At 31.5% G+C, this 25097-nt stretch overlaps 2 protein-coding genes across 7 annotated transcripts; one reads left to right on the forward strand and one right to left on the reverse strand.

Annotated features, from left to right (window-relative positions):
• The first annotated feature begins 2538 nt into the window (after nucleotides 1-2538).
• Nucleotides 2539-3312, forward strand: LOC112276833 (uncharacterized). Its single transcript, XM_024508580.3, has one exon. It carries the CDS (start codon nucleotides 2657-2659, stop codon nucleotides 3074-3076), a length of 420 nt encoding a protein of 139 aa, XP_024364348.1. The 5' UTR covers nucleotides 2539-2656; the 3' UTR covers nucleotides 3077-3312.
• An 833-nt stretch (nucleotides 3313-4145) lies between these two features.
• Nucleotides 4146-8519, reverse strand: LOC112276807 (calmodulin calcium-dependent NAD kinase). 6 transcript variants are annotated; one of them, XM_024508568.3, is made up of 10 exons: nucleotides 8376-8519; nucleotides 7644-7852; nucleotides 7124-7371; nucleotides 6728-6786; nucleotides 6373-6594; nucleotides 6118-6244; nucleotides 5636-5778; nucleotides 5291-5482; nucleotides 4807-4951; nucleotides 4146-4681 (listed from the first exon to the last, which is right to left on the reverse strand). In XM_024508568.3, the coding sequence occupies exons 2-10, from the start codon at nucleotides 7810-7812 to the stop codon at nucleotides 4382-4384; spliced, it is 1605 nt and encodes a 534-aa protein (XP_024364336.1). In that variant the 5' UTR covers nucleotides 7813-7852; nucleotides 8376-8519; the 3' UTR covers nucleotides 4146-4381. The 6 variants fall into 6 exon arrangements, with proteins under 6 accessions (XP_024364336.1, XP_024364317.1, XP_024364326.1 ...); XM_024508549.3 differs by having other exon boundaries at nucleotides 8236-8470; XM_024508558.3 differs by lacking the exon at nucleotides 8376-8519 and adding an exon at nucleotides 8137-8265.
• Between the last annotated feature and the right edge of the window lie 16578 nt (nucleotides 8520-25097).

The following is a 25097-nucleotide window of genomic DNA, read 5'->3' on the forward strand; positions in this document are numbered from 1 at the left end:
AATGAAAAAGAATTAATATTAATATATATATATATATATATATATAACTTTATAAAAATATATATGATTTTTAAATTATCTAAATTAGTATTTAATAGTGTGTATATATATATATATATATATATATATTACAAGTATTATATGTTAAATTTTATTTTTACATATATATATATATATATATACGTGCATTCATTGGTATATATTTTATTTTACATGGCTCAATAAAGTATTACTTTATAATGCTTAGAAAGTTTTATTTTAAAAAAACAAGGTGAAAGGTTATAAATTTCAAATTCTTCAATCAATTGAAATTGAAAAGCCTTGCTTATTTTGCTATTTTGCTTAGAAATATATGTCCAATTTTTTTAAAAAATAAAAGATTATGTAGAATATAATTTAGTCGTATGTGGCATAAAAAATGTTGTTTCGTGGAGTTTCTATTAGGCACATATCAAGAAATGGTTATTTAAAAAAATTAGAGAAATCATGTAAAATATTTCTAAAAGAGATCTTTAATAAAACTTTTCATTCCTCTTATAAGTGTCAAAATATGCATTATTGTTTTTAGACTTATAGTATAAAATATGATTTAGTCTAGTTTGTCGGCTCTTCTCTCTTTATATTATATCCAAAGATTAAGGCTTCTAAAGAAGGGTTTTTCTTTACTAAAGAAGAGACTTTGATATGACTATTAAATCATGATTTAAAGAAATGGGGTTCTAGATATAAAGACCTCTTTAATTCAACATTTAATATTTGCAATTAAAAACTTCTTAATCATTACTTTGACATAAGTTAAAATTTTGCAAATCCATACCATTCAAATGCTAACAAACACTAATACCTATAATGCAAAATAAGAACATTTACATGATGGATCCTCTGTGATATGGAAAAACTAATCGTTTAGTTATTTTCTTTTGTATAATTACCTTTTTATAAATTATTATTCAAAACTTTGAAGAAAATGCCTTCTCAATTTTTATTCAACAACAATGAGATTCAAAAGTTGTGTCTATCAACAAACACCACATGAGTTTAATTTTCAACTCCACATAGATATAATCTCCCTACAACAATGTGTAAATGAGCCATCAGCAAACTAACAAATAATTTCTCTAATGATATTGAATTGGCATTCACTGCAAGCATATAAAGTATATAAAGTAGACAACCCATTTTTGATAGCTTAAACATTTTAGCATATATCCAATGGGTGTAAAATTAAGAAAAATATTCCTTCATATAGGGAATTAAAAATCAGGAGGATTCCAAATGTTTTTACACAATTTGGCCCAAAAATAGAATTATATAAATGATTTAGCTAAAGATTCTTTTTGATCTATTTTGGACATATAGGCCTACCTAAGTCCAATTGGTGATGGGTTAGAAAAATGAGAATTCAAATTTTACAAATCACACAAACTCATTCTAAGTGTAATGAATATTATTTATTGATCACAGCTTAACATCATATTAACATCATATTAACTAACCCATTTCCGATGAATGGAAATGAATTTTTTTTAATCAATGTCTGCCTAATGGAAATGGAGGTGGTCTACAATTGGTTTGCTACCTTAGCAATCTAAAACAATAGTGAAACTCTTTTCATTGAACCCTCTGCCATGAAACTGCGAAGCTCAGCACCACCTTCTCCTCATTTCTAAAATCAATGCTGAAGATGCCACGCTCGGAGTGGTCTCGGCTGTCCTGCCGACACCGTCTCGGATGAGGTTTTGTATCACCGACGGCAGGGAAGATGGTATGAGATGCTTGGAGACTTCACGGCGGAGGAGTAATCTAGAGAGTTCCTAACCTGAAATGAAACAAATTCTGGTAGTTGTTACCCAATGAGCATCGTCCGGTTCTCGACATGTTTTTCCTGCTCAACTTCTCCGGCTGAAGTTGGTCCAATCGCCATGCACCATATTTCTTATACATCTTGACACTAAGCCAATGCTGGTCGTGCATATTCGTCTCCTTTGCCGTCCCAATGAGACCGAACATCACTACTACATTTTATGGAGATATTGCACTAACTCAAAACCTCGTGTAGGAAGAAAAATTGCGGCTCAAAGTTCAAAAAGAGCTTGCTACCTTACATTAAAGAATTGAGATGATGATTAGTGAGAATAGTATCTTCATTTCCAGGAATGCTTGACTATGTCACCGCATCACAGAAATGATCATCGTACTTAAGAAAGACGGAGCCCATGGACGTCATCACCGCGACACACTAGCATGGGGCATCTTTTGCAGTGACAAAGGATCTGGTTAGAGAGCTTCGAAGACTGTCCTCACAGAATTACTGAAACTGTTGGTAGTAACGACGGCGTCGAAAGCGGGATGAACGAAAAAACCTAGTCTTGCGAGCGATTTCGCCGAAATCCATGGCTGCGTAAAAGCAGTTTTTTTTACGATAAGGAAAATAGAGAAGAAGTGATTGAATCCCACCCGTCCGATGCGGCATACCGATGGACGGGCCAGCGTGCCCTTGGAGAATCACAAATGACCTCCCTCCTCTGAAAGGGAAGGAACGGGTGGCTCATCTTGCACCAAATGCAAAAGCACCCATCTCATATCAAACCACTAAACCGATTTCCAAGTCCCCTCAGAGATTTCGTTCCTGCGAGGTTTGTCTCCAGTTGTAGCCATGGCGGTGTTGCGCACAGCGTCCGCCTTACCGCTTCGCTTTGAAACACTGTACTCTTGCTGCTCCTGCTCGTCTTCTGAATATGGATTGCAAGCCTCTAGTTCGGTCAAGTTTGGTCCAGTGAGTAGGGTGGGTACGTCTAAGGGTGGGAAGTCATGGAGTGTGGGAGCTGTTCGGGGTATGGCTCCCGACGAGGAGAAGATGACGAGGAGAAGCCCGCTTGATTTCCCCATCGAATGGGACAGGCCGCGACCTGGAAGGAGGGCGGATATCTTCCCGCAATTTAGCCCCATGAAGACCCCGCTGCCCCCACCGCTGCCTGCCGACCCGCCGGAAGAGGATGAAGAGGAGGAAGAGAAGAAGGAAGAGGAAGAGGAGAATAATCCAGATGAGCCTGAGAAGCCGGACGTCTCATTTTGAGTTTCGGAATGGGTTTGTTGTCATTGTAGCCAAATTTTGTGGTCATGGGTTTAGGGTTTGGGTGGTGAGATTAGCTGTGCACGTTGAGTTATCAAAGCATGCCTTTGGGTATCATTTCGGTCCCGATTTTTGCGTGAGGGTTTTCTTAATTGCACATATAGGTATTTGACGCCAATTTTTGCTTGTGGAGTTTTCTCTGTACCAAAAGATTTAGAAATAAATACACATTGAACCTATCTCGCTCTGGAGTTCTCCTTTTTGTTTAAATTTGTGAGGAGAGGATTGTGCCCTGCGTCCTTCCATCGCGTAAAATTCGCAGCCGAGATCTCCAGTACTTTCCTGGTTAACCAATCCTGCGATCGTGAACCATGTGAACATCACTTTCTGTTAGGCAGATTATTAGTGTGTCACGGGTTGCACTCTCTCTCGAGTGCTCATGCACTGCATTCGAAATTGCAATCTGTGTTAGGCATTCAAAGTCTATTCTCTTCATCGTCCTTTACAGATGTAGCTCCTCATCGTTTCGGGCCAGTCCTTAATGGCGATGGAAGAGTAGAGGACCATCTGAAAATTTTGTGTGCATTGATTATTCACTGTGATGAGTCAGCGGGAAGTTGGATTGTTTTTTCTTCGGCGTGTTGCAGTTCTTTGCAAGTTCTTCAGGAGATGCTGGGACATGTAACTGCCCTACACATGAACTCAGCTGTCCTACTGTTTCCCTTTGTTGCTTCGTTCAACATTTACGTATGATAACCTTGGGCGTAAATCTTGTCGACTTAGGATTACTTCAAACGAGGGTTATTGCCACTGAAGATAGTCCACATTTTTATGTCGAACGTGTCTGCACACGCATTTCTTGTGTTCGGTGGAAGTAGAATGGTAATTGTGGCTTTTGGGCCCTTTTACACTTTGGTTTAGATACAGACTAATGACGTTGTGCCGTAGTTCGTTGCGAAACAAAGGGAGCCTCGAGGGGCAAAAATTCAGGAATGTTGAATGGTGTTTTGGTACAAATTTTGTTGCAAGTTCCATGTCATACAGATCTGCCATATTTGTTGTCGCTAACATGTTATGGATACGCAGTTTCGTCTTGTTTGATTGAAGTACTGCAGAATTTCACTACATATAGTGTTGACCATCTGTAATAGTTGCCAGAATGATAGCTGTTCATTAATACTACTTCTGGGTTACACCGTGCTCTACATGCGCTACGAATGGTAGTAAGTATGGTGTGAGGCAAACGAACATAATACATGCCACGAAACACTGAGACGAAATCTAGTACTTTAAACTTTTATACATACCTCACTTACTGAAGGAATTGATTTCATCTTGAGAGAGCTGCGACATGGACTTCTCCAGGAGTGCTGAGGTGGAAGCGTTCGCTAGAATTGCTTTACACAAGCGCTTCTGCCGAAGTTTTCTATTGGAATCTAATATCACGTTCTGCCAGAACTGATTCACAAGTTTCATGTCTACATTGTTTTTGTACAGTTCAGTCACGGATCCAGAGTTAGGGTCTAGATCTCCTAGACAACGTACTCCAGGGTAGTTGTCGACATCAATAAGTAACTTCTTACCAGGGCCATCCTTCAAGGCAATCAACTGCACTCGTGCACACAAGAGCTGGTTAGTGGCAACCTTGTACAAACCTCAAGCATACGTAAACTAAAAACTCGTGTAAATTTGTGAGGAAAAACAAGCATTTGATTTTGACGGTTCGTCGTCACCTCGGCTGGGCCATTCCACGCGCTGGTAGTAAATATTTTTGCCGCATCAACCAGAGATATGTACTTCTCTAAGGATTTTGCAAACAACTTGTGAGATCGAAGTTGCCCTTTCACTGGAACTCCCCTCTTAGTTGCTATTGCCCTCCTGAGAATTTCAGCGCAAGACAATGTTTTCAAAAATCAACAGACATTAGAGATTAAGGGTGTGCGCAAGACATAGAGAGTCCACTCGCGGGGGTCAATTAATTAGGATGTCACTTAAAAATTTGACGACAGCCACCTTACTCACCACTGTGTAATGACCAAGGTGTGCACATGAGAAAGATGAGGTCGCCTCTGCGAACTTTCTACCTCATGATTAAGAATATTGATAGAACGAAATACATAGAAGTCAAACATAGCACCTCATTTCTGAATTCTGTAGGTGGAAGTACGCAAACACTGCTTTGACGGAATGAAGGGTAGGCTTTTCGCTCGGAATTACCTCATACCACGAACCACAGCCAGATGTGCATCACAAGCAACACCAACAAACTCGATTCGGTAAGGTCTCTTTCCACCGTCGTTACTTTTGTTCACAATAGCACATTCGCTGTCCTCAGCTAGAGGTTCCCAGTAATTCTCTACTTCAGTGCCATCATCGTTCTTTTTGTACCCAGGGCCCATTCGATACCGCCTGCGGAGCAGTGCATATTAAGGAAGCATTACAGTTATCAGGAGGCTTCACTTTGGCAGATTCCGATCTAAGATAATAAGACAGAATGAAAAGAGACTGAACAATCGATCATTCAAATCATGCATGGTTAAAGCTACCCGATTAAGAAACTACCTGTTGTGGATATCTCGGACCATTTCAATGGTTTCTATCACAAAAGGCTCCCATGACATTGTGCCATCAAAAATTACGTCGCGACCTTCATTCAAAGCAGACACAAGCAACGAATTTGCTGTTTCTGTCGAGAATTGGTGCACCTGCAAGACAAAACACACTTGTTAAGTTCTCATATTCAGTAACAAGAGTATCACCTTAAAAACTGCATGTGACACTTACATGATCTTGATATAAAACACACCAGAGGATGCATCAAAAAAATTCCAAGGATCAATCCACCTGTTCTTATTAACCCTCCGCAGCCTAATACAGAAGCAGCATTGTGAGGAGGAACAAGCAAGGAAAAATTTCAATCCGTTGCATTACCAACTACTATATAGAAACACATGGACTACATACGATTCCATAAAGTAAAACACGAGTTTAAATGCAACTTCTTCCAGGTAATAAAAAATCGGTGCAGGAAATCAAGCTCATACTAGTTCAGCGTTCCCTGACACATCTCCCTTTGACAGAGAACTCAAAGTTCGATAGATGATATCAGTTTCTTTGAACGCGTCGGCTTCCACCACCACAGCATCCTTGATAACGCCAGCCCAAAATGAGCTACAAACATGAAGAGGCGACATTTTCACAGAACGAATGAACTTAGAATTTGTGCTCAAAAGCTTCTAGTAATGTTCCAATACACGCAGTACATTATAATGATGATAGTAATTAACAAGAATGGATACCTTGACAAAACCTCTTTTACAATAGTAGATTTTCCCGCACCCATGCCCCCGCCAATGAAGAGTATGACAGGGCTACGCTTGGAAGACTCAGCAGGAACAGTCACTACGCCCTTATCTGGGATAGAGCTATTCGATCTTCCTATTGTCTTCAATTCCTCAATCATAGTGTGAATTCGACGCTTAGTACTCAGCGACTTTAACACCGCCTCGTAGCGCTGTTTCCTGCACAAAATCAAGGTGAACTTATTTCCATCGCAAAAACAGCGGCACTCTGTTTCTCTGCTCATATATTTCCATAACAAGCTTCATCAACTCCGATGGTGAAGGCGATCTTGCCGTCTAACTACCCTCTTACTTGAGTGCACACAACACCGCTTTGTGCAATTTTTTCTCTGTGGCGCCTTGACTAACTACCTGAATAACCATGCAAAGAATTAGGTCAGCTTCAAATATAAATGCTTGGGAACACTTCATCATTGTATTGTTAATCGACATCATTAGCAAGCCCTAGAGGCATCGTAGCTAAACTATATAAAAGGCAAAGGACTTATTAACTAATAAACTGTATATACACAGCAGTATTTTTGCCCTCATGCTGCTGATCTTACAAATCTCTGCACATATCGACGCGCAAGAAAAATCTATGCACATGCCCAGTGGTAGGTAGCCAGAGCGTATTTCTCTAGACGAACTCATGAAAAACCGCACTTACAACGTCCGCATTTGGTCAACAAGAGAGCCACCCGAATACCTTCTCGATAACAGAATTTGCATGCTTCCAATGAAAACTGAAATATGCAACAACGCAAATCTCCAGTTCAAACAAAATTTCTTCGCAGATCTGTTTTTTATCCTCCTCCAGGGTTGGACCGGACACGAGAATGCAAACCACCTCTTTAGCCTCACTTTTCTCGCGCCTATCATCGCGTAAATAGGCATCTGCTGCTTTGGAAACTGTCTTGGCGATCGGATTAGCCGTATCAAGCCCCAACTGACGCACTGAACAAGTCCGAACGATAAGCGAAGTAACTTTGTCAAACAAAAAGATGCACCTGTGCAATTGTAACGTGATAAGCCACCGCAAAGCTGACTAGCACAATCGATACAAACGTGCACGCACTTTCATGGAAGCCCCTGAAGGAGGATACGTCATGGTAACCCACGTGAATATAAAAAACCGGTACAAAGCTAATCCGAATAAACAAGACTATTTGGTCGTCAATGTAAAGAGAATTTCCTATCCCCCTAGCCTCCACACATACAAATCTTACCAAAATAATCGCCAAACCCCTCAATGTCCTTCAGTTTGCCAAACTTATCGAAAACAAAGTCTGGTACATGTTTGGTGTGCAAATTTCCTTTCTTCCATTTGAAGAACATTTCGGCAAGTGCGAATCCACCTGCCATTACAAGTGGCAAGGCAACTAAAGGACTCGCCATTTCAACCCCGTCAAGTACCTACCAGCTGCAAAGGCGTTCCCTGCAAGACCATGATCGAGCTCAGAACACAGACAACTGACGGAAAAACCCAACGGAACCAACATCAGTGCCAAGAATCACAGAATGCTTCCTAATCCTTCTAACACGGACACATTCCGTCTAATCTAAACACATGGAAAGAATACAATAATACACGATGCATAAGGATAACTCATTTCACCGAACTGATAGCAGAACACACCAATCCGTCGACCTGAAAAGTTTCCCTCCCTCCAACTCAATCAGTAGCGAACGCATCCACAGACAAATCCCTAAAATCCGCACCTCATGAGCTAATCAAAACATCGGGAGCTAACTCGCCACTAAACTGAGCATCACAAAACCAAAATAAAGAGAGTGAGCATCCAGGTGAGCGAGCCGCACGCTTATTTCCGATAGCCGGCACCCGTTGCAATAAGGCCTTTCTTCCATATCTGTATCCCCGGCAGTTTAAGCGTGGGCAACAGTCCACAGAGACGTGAAACATGTGACACAATGGAATCACACCCGGTCAGTTAGCCTACCTATGCAGTAAACTGGAACCCTTGACAATGATGGCCCTTGCAAGGAAAACAACTTCCCGATGCAACTAATTCCATCGCACTATCCAATGCTTAAGTTACACATACAAAGCTCTGCCGGCCATTCGGTGTCGGCCCGGGAGAAACCAGCAGCATCTAGTGAAATTTCCTACCACCACAGCATTACCTCAAAGAACAGTGTGACTGGCTCCGCCATCGTAGATCTTCGGACCGCGGTGGTCCTCAGATTAAATCCTACCCGTTGATCGAAAATCTGGGAACGGAGGGGAACCAGCGGGGGGACGGGCAGGTTGAAGGGCACGTGCTTCTGTGGCTTATTGAATAATTCAATCTCCTAGGATTTATGCAAAACAAGGAATGTGTTTGAAAATATTTTATTCAATCTCCTAGGATGTCGCGATTCAATTGATAACACAACAGATTAAAAATGTTTTATATATGTGTCTAGATGTATATTGTTGTATGCTTTTATATATGTATAGTTTTTATGTCTAAGTATATGTTTTGTGTAATCTTTGATACCAATAGTGTTAAGACTATCTAAGAAGATGAATATCATGTAAAAGATTGATGAATGTCATTACTTTTTCTCAAGTCACACGTGTTTCAAGAATCTCTAATAATCTTAATGGATTTACTTAAGTTGTATTCATAGATGCACATAGATCTAAGAGTACTTTCTTTTGATTTGCATCTTTAATGGAGAAAAATTTATAACTCATGTATGATCTAAATTTATTCTTGAAAGTATTTTTGGCCACATTTAGGTAAAATAATTGAAAAAAAATAGCAAAGATAAAACTCTTATCTTTACAAAAATAATCACATTCAACTACTATATATGCTATTGAATTCCAAAACCTTACTTGTAATGTAGATTGGAATAATAAAGTCCTTATCAATCAATTTCAATATGAATTAAAATACAATACCAAAGATTTAATATTAGCAATGTTAAAAATAAATTTATTAAAATAATTTATTTTTTAATCCATTGCATATAATAATTGTCTTTTTGAAAGATGCTTAAAGAAAAGATTAGGGTAGAGAGGAACAAGTTAAGTCATGACAATAATTCCTAAGTTTTCAGAAACCTATTCATTGCAGATAAAAACTATATAAATTAATACAATATGTTTCAAATCTCTCATTGAGCAAAAAATATCAATCTTAGATCTTTTTTTCATACATTGTAGATATTATAAAGATATTTTATATTTTTTGGAATTTTTAATGTCTTAAAACTTATTAAGAGCTAATTTTAAAAAAATTCTTAAACTTTAAAAGACATAATAAAATTTTATGAATAAAAGATATTATAAAAAAAATCCAAGGAAGTTAATATTTGTTAAAAAAATATTTTTATTAAAATGTAAATATAAATAATTTAATGATTACATTTTAAATCATATATATATATATAAAGAAAAAAATATAGATATTAAAAATATATTAATTATTTTTTTATAGATCTAATATAATGGTTTTTAGAATATTAGCTTATATTTTTAAATTAAATAATTATTAACTTTTTAATACTATTAAAAAATTAAAAGATTAGGTGGCCTTACAATATTCTTAAAATAAAAGAATTTTTTTAAAGAAAAAAATTAAATTTAAAAAATAATTCAAGCTAATAAGTTAATTAAGTATAACCAATAACTAAATAAATTGGATTTATTTATTCTACATGATTAGTGGTCACATGATAGTATTAATAGGGTAAAGATAAGCCTTTTAATATATCCTAAGTCTATCTTGTGTATTTATTGATATCTTTAAAATAGATATAAAAAGATTATATTTAAAAAATCTACTAATAATTTAAAATTTTTATTGATTTTAATATTTATTTTTAAAATAAAATTATATTTTAAAATATTATATTTAAACCAACTATTATAATATAAAATATTTAAATTAGATATATATATATATATATATATATATATAATTTATTACTAATATTTATACTATTTATTCTATTATTTAAATCTCTTCTTGATTTAGGCTATCTAATTAATAAATTTAAATAATAAGTTTAGGAATTTATTAAAGTCACTCTTTTATTTTATTAATGCCTCATCATCCTTACTATTTCATGATTAATTTTGTCTATCTTTTATCATTGTTCCTTCTTCTCAATGCTTGTTTCATATCTTTGTTTTATGACTCTAATTTTGGATTTTTAATTCCAGTTATCTATTTTAAATGTTGTTGTTCTTCTTTCTACTTCTATTTTTAGAAATAAAAGATAGAGTATATTTGAATCATTTGATTTATATAAGATGATTGAGATGAAAATAAATTGTTAATATAAAAAATAAGTAGACAAGAATATAGGCATAGATATGACAAGGCTTGATTGAAGAGCTGACCTACTTCTTGGACTTTCAAATATCCAAAGAAAGAAGGAGTTGCTTCAATAGTTCTATTATTATTTTTTATATTTTTATTATATGTTTGTTTATTTTTTTTTCTAGATTTTATTTACATAAAAATTTGTGGATTATGTTGCTTTTCAATAATTATTTTTGTTGCTTGTGTAATTCTTTACTTCCCTCTTTATTCCTAAATTCTTTGCTTTTATCCTTTGCATAATATATTAAAAATTCTAGAGTTTTAAGTTCTTAAATTTTGATTTGTTGTAAAAGAAGGTGAGTAGTGTTGTAAAAAGAAATATTACCTTAAGAAAACATGGGGCCTATGATTGCTACTAATTGCCATACTTTCTTACAAAAACTTTCAAAACATACACAACACTCAATAAAATACAAATCCTTCATAAATTCTCTTGCTTTTCATACTGTCAAAAAATCCTTTCATTAAATCTTTATAAAACAAACACAAGAGAGCCTAAAACCTTCTTTGAAAGTCCTTATATCCCTTTTTAAAGAAAATTTCTACTCTTTCAAAATCTTAAATCCTACTCTATTTCTAAATCTTAAATCCCACTTCCAAATCTTAAATCCTAAATTTTATTTTATTTGAAGTTTGTTTATTTAAAAAAATGAGTTGAGGATTTTAAAGAATTGATGTCATTACACTTTACCTACCACCAACTTGTGATTTTTTTTTTTTTTTTTTTTTTTTTTTTTTTTTTTTTTTAAAATTTTAGGAGAAGCTATATTTCAATCCATTAGAAAGATGAATATATAGAAGGTTTGGACATCATATATCATACTATTGTTAAAGGAGATTCATTGGTGTTGCTTATAAGTAATAAATATTCTTATCATCAAATATAATCTCATAATGCAAATATTATGAGGTGAGTCTTTTAAATATCTTCAAAAAATAAATTAAATATTTTTAAAAGAATATTCTTTTTTCTTCCATATGTTACTATAAAAGTTCAAATCTATGGTCTTCTAGGTGCTACCTAAGTATCTTATCATCCATCACTCTCCACTAGTCTCAAATTATTATTTTATTAATTAATTATTTCTAATATCTAATCATGTATTTAACTATTTTATTTAATAAAAAATATAAATTAAAATTTAATGTATTTTTTATATATATTTTTTAATTTTTATATATTGTATGCAAATATAATACAACAATAGAAGAGCTTGTCTTATAACACTATGGCTTGTATAATATTCAAAATCTTAATGATGAATGCATGCAATGCAATCGAAGAGAGATGCTATGATTCAAGAATCTATACTAAGGCTAAAGTCTAGGCCACCATAATTCATCTGTATCATGGACATATATACTTATTCTAATATTTATCTATATAATTAAGTAGAAGTAAGTAAAAATAAATTTATTTCATAATATTTTTTAGAAAAAATTCTTAGAAGCTTCATAGATTCTACTTTGACTTTACATATATTTGTAATTGATTAGTAGGTTAAAAACTTGGTCAATAAATTAATCATATATTAGTAGCTTATAAAATAAGCTAATTATATTGCATACATATATAAAACTTGCCTTATAAATTAAGATATATATTTTGCAAAGTCAACATGTTTTAGAGGTCTTATAGAATATTGTCATGTAGCTTCTAGTTAAGAATATATATGGAAGTAAGAGTGAAGCCTTCTTCACTCCTGTCAAGGCCTTTTTAGACTTTGGTCTTGTTTCAAGACTTTTCAATCTTCTTGTCTTTGGAAATAGCCATTCTAGTTCAATACACTATTTTTTTTAGTGATTTTTTAGTCTTTTTGAGTGACAAAAGAGTGTATTCATATTTTTATTTTTTGAGATTCATATCTTTGATAATTTGACAAGAGTCCTAATCCATTGTTTTTTTCTTATTTTTAAAGTGAGAAGATTAGCCTACTTCTATTATTATATTTTGAAAGTTTTAGATTATCTACTTAAAATAAATTTTTTAGTTTTTAACATTGATTTTTTTCCTTAAAAAAAATATATTATCCCTCTTTGTAGAAACTTTCATTTAATATTAGAGGTTGTGGATTACCTTCTTTTAATTTTACTTGTGGATTTCTTAAGTTATTTGAAATAGAAGGAAAAATCATAGATGCTATATTTTGTAGAAGTGAGAATAGATTTGCAACTATTGCAAATCTTCACGAACTTTTCAACACTCTTCGAGTGAAAATTTCACACATTACTAGCACCAACTATGATATTGTAATACATATTTTCTTATTTGAGAATGCATTGGGTACTTGATTGTGGAAGATGAAGTTATGTTTTACAAATATTCAAAAAACCTTAATATATTTCATCCATATAAAAAGAATGTAATTCGAATTTTAATTCAAAAGTATTTAAAGTTAGTAAAAAGTGCTAAAAAATACTCCTTTTTAGTAATCTCAACCATATATAAACTCAAATTGCCTTATTTCTTTCATAATTAGGTAGTTTTTATTTCTCTTTGTAAATTCTAATCCTAGTTAGTGACTTTGGTGAGTTGTAACTTCTAATTTGACTATCCACTTAGTACAAAATTTTTCACACAAATGTCACTATAAGTCTTTTATATGCTTAAAAAATTCAAATCAATACAACTTACACATTGTGTAAAAAAATCCAAAAATTATACTTATATCACTTAGCCGCTAATTTAAAAGTTGATGCAAATATTTGAATATCAATTTTTCTTTCTTCAACTATTAACTTCAACTCAAAAATAATTTATAGTTTGACCTTGAAGTATCCTATCACCATGCCAAATTTTACCTTGATTTGATTAGTAAATCTTTAGATATCATAAAAATCTTATCTAATCTCAAATTGCCAATTTCTAATACTGTTTTGTATCAAAATCCAGATATCTTCCAATTGCACTATTAGATTAATGTAAAATTTTATACACACTTAGCACACTCAATTAACCAAGCTTTATCAAATTTTGAACCAAAGATGTGACACAAATGCACAAACTAGTTGAAAGTGCTAGGCCTAACTGTATTGCATAAATCCCAAGCCATTGATACAAATCCTAATTTTGAATAGTAATTGCAAAGTCATTCAAAATCCTACAAAAATAAGCCTTATATTTGTAGAATAAGCTTGAAGCTACCTCACGATTCCTAATTGCCAATCTTTGAATGAGTCCCTACTATGCCATAGGCGGCCATTTTAGTGGCTAGAGGTCTGATTTTGACCTTGTTCCACAAATGGTCAATCCTCTGGTATCAATCCAATCTATCATTAAGATTTTTTAGTCTAATCCTACCTTCAATTTAATATTAGTATCAACCATATTAATTATTTACCTCTTTTATCCTATTTTTACTAATTTATAGCCTTTTAAAGGCACTAAAAAATATTCTATAGTCTAGAAGGTAAAATTGCTAAGAAACTTTTAATCTACTAGCTATTAAGGCAAGAAAATAAACTAAGAGGCTTTTATAAAAGCCATGTTTAAATGTCTTGAATTACTATTGAATCAAGATGATTAAATATTAATTAAAAATTTATTTTTTATTATATTTTTATCATATAATTATATTTCAATATAATAATAGAAACACTAATCCTATGCCTATGAAAGAAGCTCAAAATCTACAACAAGAAGTTGTATAATTAAAATAAGCAAGTAAATTAATCTTACAACCAAATCCAAAAATTTTTACTTTTATAAGTATGATGGGATCATAGATTAATAAGTCCAATAAGTTTGATGGAATGAGATCAAAATTTTAAAGATTTGTGCAAAAAGTTAAGCTCTATCTAAAATTATATTCCTTCCAATACCTTGATAGATTTACTCAAGTTGGATTTATAGGCACACTTCTATTTTAAAATGCTCTTGTTTGATTTGTATTATTAGTAGAAAAAGATTCATGACTCTTTTATGATTTGAATTCATTCATAAAAATATTTATAACTATATTTGGACATAGTGATTGATAAAGAGTAGTAGAAATCAAGCTCTTATCTTTACAATAAGAATCACGATCAACTATTATATATACTGCTGAATTCTAAAACTTCACTTGTGACATGGATTAAAATGACAAAAATCCTCATCAATCAATTTTGATATATATTGAATAATAAATTCAAAAATTTATTATTGATAATGCCAAAAGAAAAATCTTTAAAATAATTTATTGCTCAAGCCATTGTATATAACAACTGATTATTTAAAAGGCATAAAGAATAAAGACTTGGCTAGAGAAGAACAAGCTAAATAATAAAGGCAGCTTTTAAGTTTTTAGAAACTTATTTATCTAGACCAAAACTAATAGAAATTGATGCAATATATTTTAAATTCCTTGTAAGAAAAGACTTTTTATTGTCAAGAAAGATTATATTAAAAAGAAGCTAAACATACTACTCAACATTATTCAAAGAAGCAATGTAATTACAAAATGACGAGTATGATTGCCAAAAAAGATAATGTATCAAAAAACAAGTTTTTAAAACTACAATAGAGAACATGTGGATAGAATCATGTATAACATCTAATAAAGGTCATATTCTCTTTTCAAATCTTTTATCTTATTTTATAATAGATGGATATTTAAGATCTAAAAATCACAAAGTCTTTACATTATTAGATTCAAAAGCATGAGCCTATTTTATAAACAAAGACTTTGTCAAGAAACAAGAAATAACTTTAGTCAAGAAAATTAAATTTGTACATGTAGAAGTTATAGATGGTCATTTGTTTTCTTCTAGAGATGTTATTTATGAGATTATTTTTTTAGATGTAGCAATTAAAGATCATAATAGTATAATAATATTTAATATAATAAGATCTCTATCTAATCAAATTATTTTAGGATTATCATGGTTAAAAAAATATGATTCTCAAATAGATAGGATTTTTTGTAACCTTAATTTTTTTTATTTTTATAATTTAATCTAAAATTTCAATAGTGAAATAAAAATAGATGAGCCTAGTACATCCAAATCCTTATTGGTAGGTACAAGAACTTCCATGCATGCTACAAAAAAAGGGTCATCTTTTCTTATATATGCCACATCTATTTTTGATGGTCAAAAGATGTTAAGTGGTATTTTTAGCTAGAATCAAGAGTTCTAAGAAATTTTTGAAAAAAAAAATTTAAATATTCTTTTAAAACATTGATATCATGATTATTCCACTGATCTATAAGAAAGAACTCAACCACTCTTTTGACGGATCTATAATTTATTGTAAAATGAATTAGCTGTACTAAAAGAGTATATTATCAAGAACTTGATTAAGAACTTCATACTCCATTTGAAATCTTCAATAGAAGCTCTTATCTTATTTGTGAAGAAAAAAAAAATCTCTATAGATGTGCATAGACTATCAAAGACTTAACATGATCATTATCAAAAATAGGTATCTCCTATCTCTAATTTTAAGATTTTTTAACTAACTCAATTAAGAAAAGATCTACATAAAAATAGATCTATAAAGAGCATATAACATGGTTTACATGAAAGAAGGAGATGAGTCAAAGATTGCTTTTTGAACTAGGTATCAACATTTTAAATATAATGTCATGCCTTTTAGACTCACAAATACACCAACTACTTTTAAAAATTTTATGAATGATGTCTTTCATGAGTTTTTTCATGTTTTTATTATTTATTAGTTAAATAATATTCTAATCTATTCTAAAAATAGTAAGAAATATGAACTTCATGTTTGTCATGTGTTACAAAAATTAAGAGATATAAGATTATATGCCAAGATGAAAAAATGTGTATTCAACACTATTCAAGTTGATTTCTTAAGATGCATCATTTTGTCATGGACATATACATGTAAGCTAATAATTACATGTATAAATACATAGAAGTAAGTAAAAGTAGGTAAAAATAAGTTAATTCTATAATATTTGCTATGAAAGCTTCTTAGAAGCTTCATAGACGTTATTTTGACTTTATAGGTGTCTTTAATTGACTTTTTGGATTAAAAACGTGGTCAATAAGTTGGCCATGTACCACACATGTTGTTAGCTTGAAGACCAAGCTAACTATATGGCCCACACATAGAAAAACTTACCTTGTTAGTCAAAGCATGTGTCCTACAAAGTCAAATATATTGAAGGTCCTATAAAACATTGCCACATAACCCCTAATTAGATAGTATATATAGAGACAAGAGTGAAGTCTTCTTCACTCTTGTCAACTCTTTTTTGCTTCTAGTCTAGTTTCAAGGGTCTCTAGTTTTCTTGGCTTTTGGCAATAGCCATTTCAGTTTCTTTTTTAATATATCCATCAAGTTATTTCTATTTTATCATCTTTCTTTGAGAGAAATCTTACTTGTTTATTTGTTTTTATCATGTTCTTGTCCTTGACATATTGACAAGAGTATACTTATAATATCAAAGTTTTGTCTAATCTTGATTAAGAGTAGATTACCCCTTTCTCTTGATAAGACATAAGCATATTAGAAGTTACAGATTACCCTCTTCTAAACTGATATTGTCCTTAGTATTTTTTTTGTTCTCAAGTCCTCTCTTCTATTTGTCTTGAGCGATATTAGACATCTTCTCTTTTCTAAGTGTTATCATGGTAGAACTTTCTGAAATGAAGAGTGCAATGGCACAAATGCAAGAGCAATTGAAGGAGTTAATGCTTACGATGTATCAACTCAATTTACCACCATAAGCAGCAATAAGATTTGTAGGAAGTAAAGATATAGAAATGATTGAAGCTACTTCAACATCTGCACCAAATCATGTCTCTTCTCCTATGGTAGAATATCCTTCCAATGTTAGAGAACCAAGAATTATCCTACTTGAGAAGTTTGATGGTACCAGATCAAAGTTTAGAGGATTTATCAATCAAGTACAACTTGTGATTGAACTTCAACTCCAAAGCTATCCAACTTCAGGATCACAAGTTAGATTCATTGGTATGCTTTTTTTAGGTTCAGCATTATCATATTTTTTTTTTTTTTTTGAATGATGAGATCCAATATTGGATAATCTAAAGGCTTTTTTCATGGAGTTTTGATCTATGTATAAAGAACATGATGTAATTTGTATTGCAACCAATAAGATCCATATTTTGTGACAAAAAAATCGATTAGTAATATTATATGCTTCATAATTTTGACAACTTGTAATTGATATCAAGTAGAATGATGCTGCACTTATTAGCCAATTTTTCTATGGATTACAATATGAGGTAAAAAAATTAATGCTCAACTTACCTGATCCTCAGACATTGAGTCAAGTAAATGACTTTGCTGTGAAGTGTGACAATTATCTTTTTGAATTCCGATCTGAAAATTGTACAAATAGACGTCAACGTTACTATAATTCAATGGCAACACCAACATCTCTTCAACACATACATTCAAAAGTAGAGGATATGTAAATTGATGTGGTACGCTTCAAACTTCTTACTGAGCAAAAAAAGTCTCATCGCCATCAAGAAGGATTGTGCTTATATTGTGGAGAACCTAAGCACACTGCTCAACATTGCTCAAAGTAGCGACACAAGCATAAAATAAAGAGTATGGCGATCAAAGAAGATAGAATGTTAGAAAACAAATTTGTCCAGCTACAATCGTGTAGCTGAAACCTTGTACAATACCTAGTGAAGGTCCTATCTTTTCCTCTGAACCCTTTCCATATTTTACGATAAATGCTATTCTAGGACTTAAACATCACAAAGCCTCTACCTTACTAGATTCAAGAACCTCAGTATGTTTCTTAGATGAAGAATTTGCTAAAAGATATAGCATATTTTTAGTAAAGAAAACTAAACCTATTCATATAGAAGTCATAGATGGACATCTATTATCTTCAGGAGATGTTACTCATCAAATCCTTCCTATAGAAATAGAAACTAATAGTCATAGTAGCTTTGTAATATTTAATATCATTAGATCTCTTTATAATCTATTCATTTTAGGTTTATTATGTTTAGAAAAATATAATCCTAAAATAGATTGGACTTCTCGTAGTCTTGACTTTTCTGAAAGTATAATTAAGAACGTAGTTAATCAAGTAGAAAGTCATAAGTCTAGTATAATTAAACCTATATTTTTAGGTGCATGAGCTTTCTTGCATGTTGCAAAAGAAGGATCACCTTGTGTCATTTATGCCACACCTGTTTCTACTAGTACAAAGACTTCAAGTGGCATTCCAAGCCAATATCAAGATTTTTAAGATGTATTTGAAAAGAAGAATGTAGATACTCTTTTGGAACATTGATCCTATAACTTTTCAATTGACCTTCAAGAAAGAACACAACTGCCATTTGGACTAATCTACAATTTATTTCAAAATGAGTTGGCTGAACTCAAGGAGTATATTAAAGAGAATTTGATCAAGAACTTCATACACCATTCCAAATGTCCAGTAGGAGCTCCAATTTTATTTGTGAAGAAAAAAGACGGATCATTGTGGATATGTGTCGATTATTGAGGACTCAAAAAATCACCATCAAGAATAGGTACCCGCTACCTTTCATATATGGACTCCTTGATGAGTTGAATCAAGCTAAGATCTATACAAAAATAGATCTATGAGGAGCATACAATCTGATATGCATCAAAGAAGGAGATGAATGGAAGACTACGTTTCAAACAAGATATGGACATTTTAAAAATAATGTCATGCCTTTTGGACTTACAAATGCACCAACAACATTCCAACAAGTAATAAATGATGTCTTTCGGGAGTTTTTAGATGATTTTTTTGTCTGTTACTTAGATGACATCTTAATCTATTCTAAGAACATAGAAGAACATGAACTTCATGTTCGTCATGTATTACAAAAACTAAGAGATGCGAGACTCTATGCTAAGATAGAAAAGTGTATATTTTACACTACTCAAGTTGACTTCTTAGGATACATCATTTCAAATGATGGACTTATAATGGATTCTAAGAAAGTTCAAACTATTATGGATTCGAAGATCCCAAAAATGGTAAGAGATGTCTAATGCTTTTTGGGATTTGCTAACTACTATCGGATCTTCATCAAAGACTTCACTCAAGTTGTAACTCTACTTACACGTTTGACTTGTAAAGACAAACTTCCAAAAGGTGAAGCTCGATTACGTGTTCTTCAAGCTCGTCATGACTTTTCAGCAACAGGACATTTTGGATACAATAAAACTTTGGAACTAATATCTAGGGACTTTTGGTGGCTCCAAATGTGAAAAGCAATGAAAGATTTTGTACAATCTTATGATGTTTGTTTGAGATCAAAAACTCCTCATCATTGACCTTACAAACTTCTTCAGTCATTATCCATCCCAAAACAACCATGGTCTTTTGTTTCTATGGATTTCATCACGGATCTTCTAATCTCAAGTTCTTATGACTTTATATTTGTGATAGTAGATCATTTTATCAAGATGGCACATTTTATACCAGGTACAAAATCTATCACATGTGAAAAAATAGCTAAGCTCTTTCTTAATAATATCTATCGCTATCATGAATTATCCAAGGATATTATATTAGATAGGGGAATTCAATTTGTATCAAGATTTTGGCGGACTCTTTTCAAGATTCTAAAAGTGGATATAAAACTATCTTCGACATTCCATCCTCAAATTGATGGAAAAATGGAGCGTGTTAATCAAGTTTTGGAGTAGTATTTAAGATGCACCATTAACTACGAAGAAGATGATTGGACAACTCTTTTACCATTAGCAGAGTTTGCTTGCAATAACACGGTACTTTCTTCTATAAAAAAAATACCTTTCTTTGCCAATTATGGTTATCATCCACAACTTGATATTTTTGACTTTTCAAAAGTTGATAAACTTACTATGAAAGATTTGGCAATTCATTTGTCAAAGCTACATGTAACGATGAAGGCATACTTAAAAGAAGCTCAAGAACAACAAAATGTCAATGCGGATGTCTATCAAAAGGAACAACTATCATTCTACATAGGTGATAAGGTATGGTTACTTCGTCGCAATATCAAGACCACTCGTCCTTATGACAAGTTGGACTATCGAAGGCTTGGACCATTTTCTATTTCTACATAAATAAATCCAGTTGCATATTGTTTACACCTATCGGAGTCAATGAAAATCCATCCAGTATTCCATATGTCTCTTCTTAAACCATACAAGATAGTGGACATACCAAGAAGAAGACAAGCTCCACCTCCTCCTATAGAAGTCGACAATAATGAAGAGTTTGAAGTAGAAGAAGTCTTAGATTCAAGGTAGCGCCAAAATAAATTATAATATCTTATCTTTTGGCATGGATATGATATTAGTGAACGCACATGAGAGCCAGTAAAGAATCTTATAAATGTAGCAAAGATAGTAGAGGCTTTTCATCGATGACATCCATCTAAATCAAGATGAAAATCTTCCTTATAAAAGAAACAAGATCTAAGTAAGATAATATTCTACTTTTAATCCTTGTTTGTAGCTTCTTTGTAGTTGTCATGGTAAGGAGATGGAAAACCAATAATCAACAGATTTGACTCAAGAGCCTTCATTTGCTGACTTATTGGATGAGACATTACGATTGTCACAACCTTCAAGACGACGGAATTGAGATGAAGATCTTCAAGAACGACATGTTCTTCTTTGAATAGATGGTGAGATACAATGTGTTTGGTATCACGACCTTCGAAGGGAATCTTGATGTTTGGTGATTTTACTAGAGGTAGAAACAACTCCTGACGGTATTTCAAATGTTCTATTTGAAGGAAGTTATGAATGCCTCAACAACGATTAAATAACTAGGTGGTCTTTCTACCTTGATATGAGATACTATCGATGGTTGAAAGGCCTTATCAATCATCTTCAAAGAGAACAAAGATCAGAGTATATAACAAATATAATTTTTCATATCATAGATTTCTTCAACATATGATGACCGCTCCTCGTGAAACTTGTCCCTAGAAGGGGGGATAATGTCATAGACATACGCATGTAAACCAGTAATAATATGTATAAATAGGTAGAAGTAAGTATAAATAAATAAAAATAAGTAAAAGTAAGTTAATTCTATAATATTTACTACAACAACTTTCTAGAAGCTTCATAGACACTGTTTTGACTTTATAGGTGTCTTTAATTGACTTTTTGGATTAGAAACGTTGTCAACAAGTTGGACATGTATCACACATGTTGTTAGCTTGAAGATCAAGCTAACTATGTGGCCCACACGTAGAAAAACTTATCTTGTAAGTCAAGGCATGTGTCCTACAAAGTCAACACATATTGGAGGTCCTATAGGACATCGCCATATAGCCCCTAGTTAGATAGTATATATAGAGACAAGAGTGAAGCCTTCTTGACTCTTGTTAACTCCTTTCTTCCTTCTAGTCTAGTTTCAAGGATTTTTAGTTTTCTTGGCTTTTGGCAATAGCCATTCCAATTTCTTTCTTAATATATACATCAATTTATATTTATTTTGTCATCTTTCTTTGAGAAAAATCTTACTTATTTATTTATTTTATTCATGTTCTTGTCCTTGACACATTTTCAATAGAGAATTAATGATAGATCCTATAAAAGTCTAAAATATCATAGATTGAAAGGTCTCAAAAAAATTTAGAGATGTACAATGTTTTTTGAGATTTTTCACTTATTATTGAATATTTAATAAGAACTTTTTTCAAGTTGCGACTTATTTTACATGTTTCATATCTATAGATAAAATTTAATAGAGTAAAGGAGTTGAAATATCTTTTGAAGCCTTAAAGATAACACTTATTTTTGCACCAATTTTGTATCATGTCAATTTTTTTAAGGCTTTTTTTATAGAAACAAATTCATTAGATTTTGCTCTAGATATTGTGAGTCATTAAATTGACTCACTAGTTGTTTTAGAACAAAAAATACATTTAGAGTACTTAAAATCACAATATATGGTGAGTAGTGTAGAAATCTTTAGACAAATAGAAAATTAGAATGTTAGTTATAATAATGGAGTCTTAGTAAATCTTTGATGTAATTATCTTAGTTGATTTAGTATTTTTATTTATAATTTAATATTAAAGTTTATTTATTAAAATCAATATTTACATTGGCCTTATATCTATATTTATTATTTATTAAAAAAACTATAAATTTTAGTTAGTAGTTAGAAGAAGCATAAAAAAGAATCTCATTTCTTTTTAGTTAGTTATATAGTAAGTAAGATTTATAGCAGATTTAAATTAATTTTATTACTATAAAAAATTATTAAGATAAGAAAATATAGCTTTAAATTTATATTAATATTATGAAAATATTATAATAATTTTAATAATTTATTTAAAATTTATTTAGAATTTTTAAAGATTTTTTAGAGTAATTTTTAAGCCTTTGGTAAAAATGAGTTTTATTACTTCGAGAGCCATTATGAAGAAATGGAATAAGATTTTAAGGCCAAACAAAGTTTTTGGGCTAACTAGATGTTTTTAAATACCATGATGAAGTCAAAAATATAAAAAAAATTGATTTTACCAGTAGAAAATAGGAAGACCAACAATAAGTATAATCCTTGTAAGAAAGGAGGCACTAAAGTCCTATATGGGTTGTAGCACTTGGAAGGTAGTTAGAAAGATAAGACTATGGCCTCATGATTTCTTTTAGATACCTATATATACTACTTCTGAGCCTTAGTGAGGTTTGAACTCTTAATTTCTTAAGTAAGTTATCCTTGAGGTAAAAATTATTTACTCAATTTTTTTATTATTTATCTTTTAACTTTAATTCATCATAATTTATTAAAAAAAATTAGATTTATGTGTTTTTTATATTATTGGAAAGATAAAAAATTATCTATTTAAAAATATTTTTTTATTTTTTATTTTTTATTAAATAAAAATTTAATAAAAAATTGTGACTAATTTTACAATATACAACTATTTGATTGCACTTATTCCACTTGTTTTGTATTTTACTTCTTTAGTTCTTATTTTTGCTACTTCCACTTCATACCATCAATTATAAGTAACTTTTAATTGAGGCCATCTTGTAATTTGAATTGAAAGATAAAATTTACCTTTACATGTGTTTTTTTATCACAAATAGGAGCAAATGATAGGCTTCATCTTGTAGCTTTTTATTTGAAGAAATTTTTAGCAACTAAGATTAACTATAAGATCTACAACAAAAAAGCTTCTTGCAATTATGGATTCATTTCAAAAATGATGTAATTATCTAAAAGGTGCTTTTAGTCTAGTTATTATTTATAAAAATCACAAGAACCTTGAGTACTTCGTATTGAGATGTGTGTTGAATTGTTGCTAAGCTCATTGGAGTATGTTTTCATCAATATTTGATTTTAAGATTACATATAGATCCAAAAAATAATAAGTCTTATCAGATGTCCTTTCTAGATGTTTTTATCTTATATCAAAAGAAAGAGATGCAACTTTTGATCAACAAAAAATGATTCTCTTGAAGCTAGAGTATTTTTTTTTTTATCTTTGAGTAATAAAATCAATATTAATTATTGATTCAATTTTTATCAAGAAAATTCAATTAAGTATGTCTTTTTATTTTTTTATTCTTCATACCAAGAACCTTTCTTCTAAGTCTCATAATACTTTTAAGTTTAAGTTCAAGAATAATCTATTCTACTTTGAGGAATAATTATACATTTCAAAAGATAAAGTATGATTATGTCATCTTCAAGCTCGTCATGACTTTTTAGTAGCTTGAAATTTTGAATACAAAAAGACTTTGGAGCTAATATCAAGAGATTTTTAGTAGCTTCAAATATAAAAAATAGTCAAAGATTTTATACAATCATGTAATATTTTTTTAATATCCATAACTCCTTGCCATCAATCTTACGGACTTTTTCAACTATTATGTATTTCAAAACAACTATGGTCTTCTATTTCTATAGATTTTATTACAAATCTTCTAACCTTAGATTCATATGATTTTATATTTGATCATTTCACCAAATTGGTACATTTTATACCATGTATAAATCTATCATAAGTGAAAAAATGGCTAAGCTTTTTCTTGACAAAATCTATCGCTATCATGGATTACTCAAAGATATTATATTGAATAGGGAGACTCAATTTATATGAAGTTTTTGGAGAATTATTTTTAAGATTTAAAAAATGGATATAAAGCTCTCTATGGCTTTTTATCCTCAAATTGATGAGCAAACAAAATAAGTGAATCAAAAGTCTAGAGCAATATTTGAGGTGCATTATCAATTATTATCAAGATGATTGGATATTTTTTTTGCCATTTATAAAAATTTTATATAATAATTTAATATAATTTTTTATTCAAAAAACACTTTTTTTTGTTAATTATGGTTATCATCTACAATTTGATACTTTTTATTTTTTCAAAGTTGATAATCTTGCAGCAAAATATTT

The sequence above is a fragment of the Physcomitrium patens genome, chromosome 2, assembly GCF_059467195.1.
Source record: "Physcomitrium patens ecotype Gransden chromosome 2, ASM5946719v1, whole genome shotgun sequence".
In the NCBI taxonomy this organism is placed as follows: Eukaryota; Viridiplantae; Streptophyta; class Bryopsida; order Funariales; family Funariaceae; genus Physcomitrium; species Physcomitrium patens.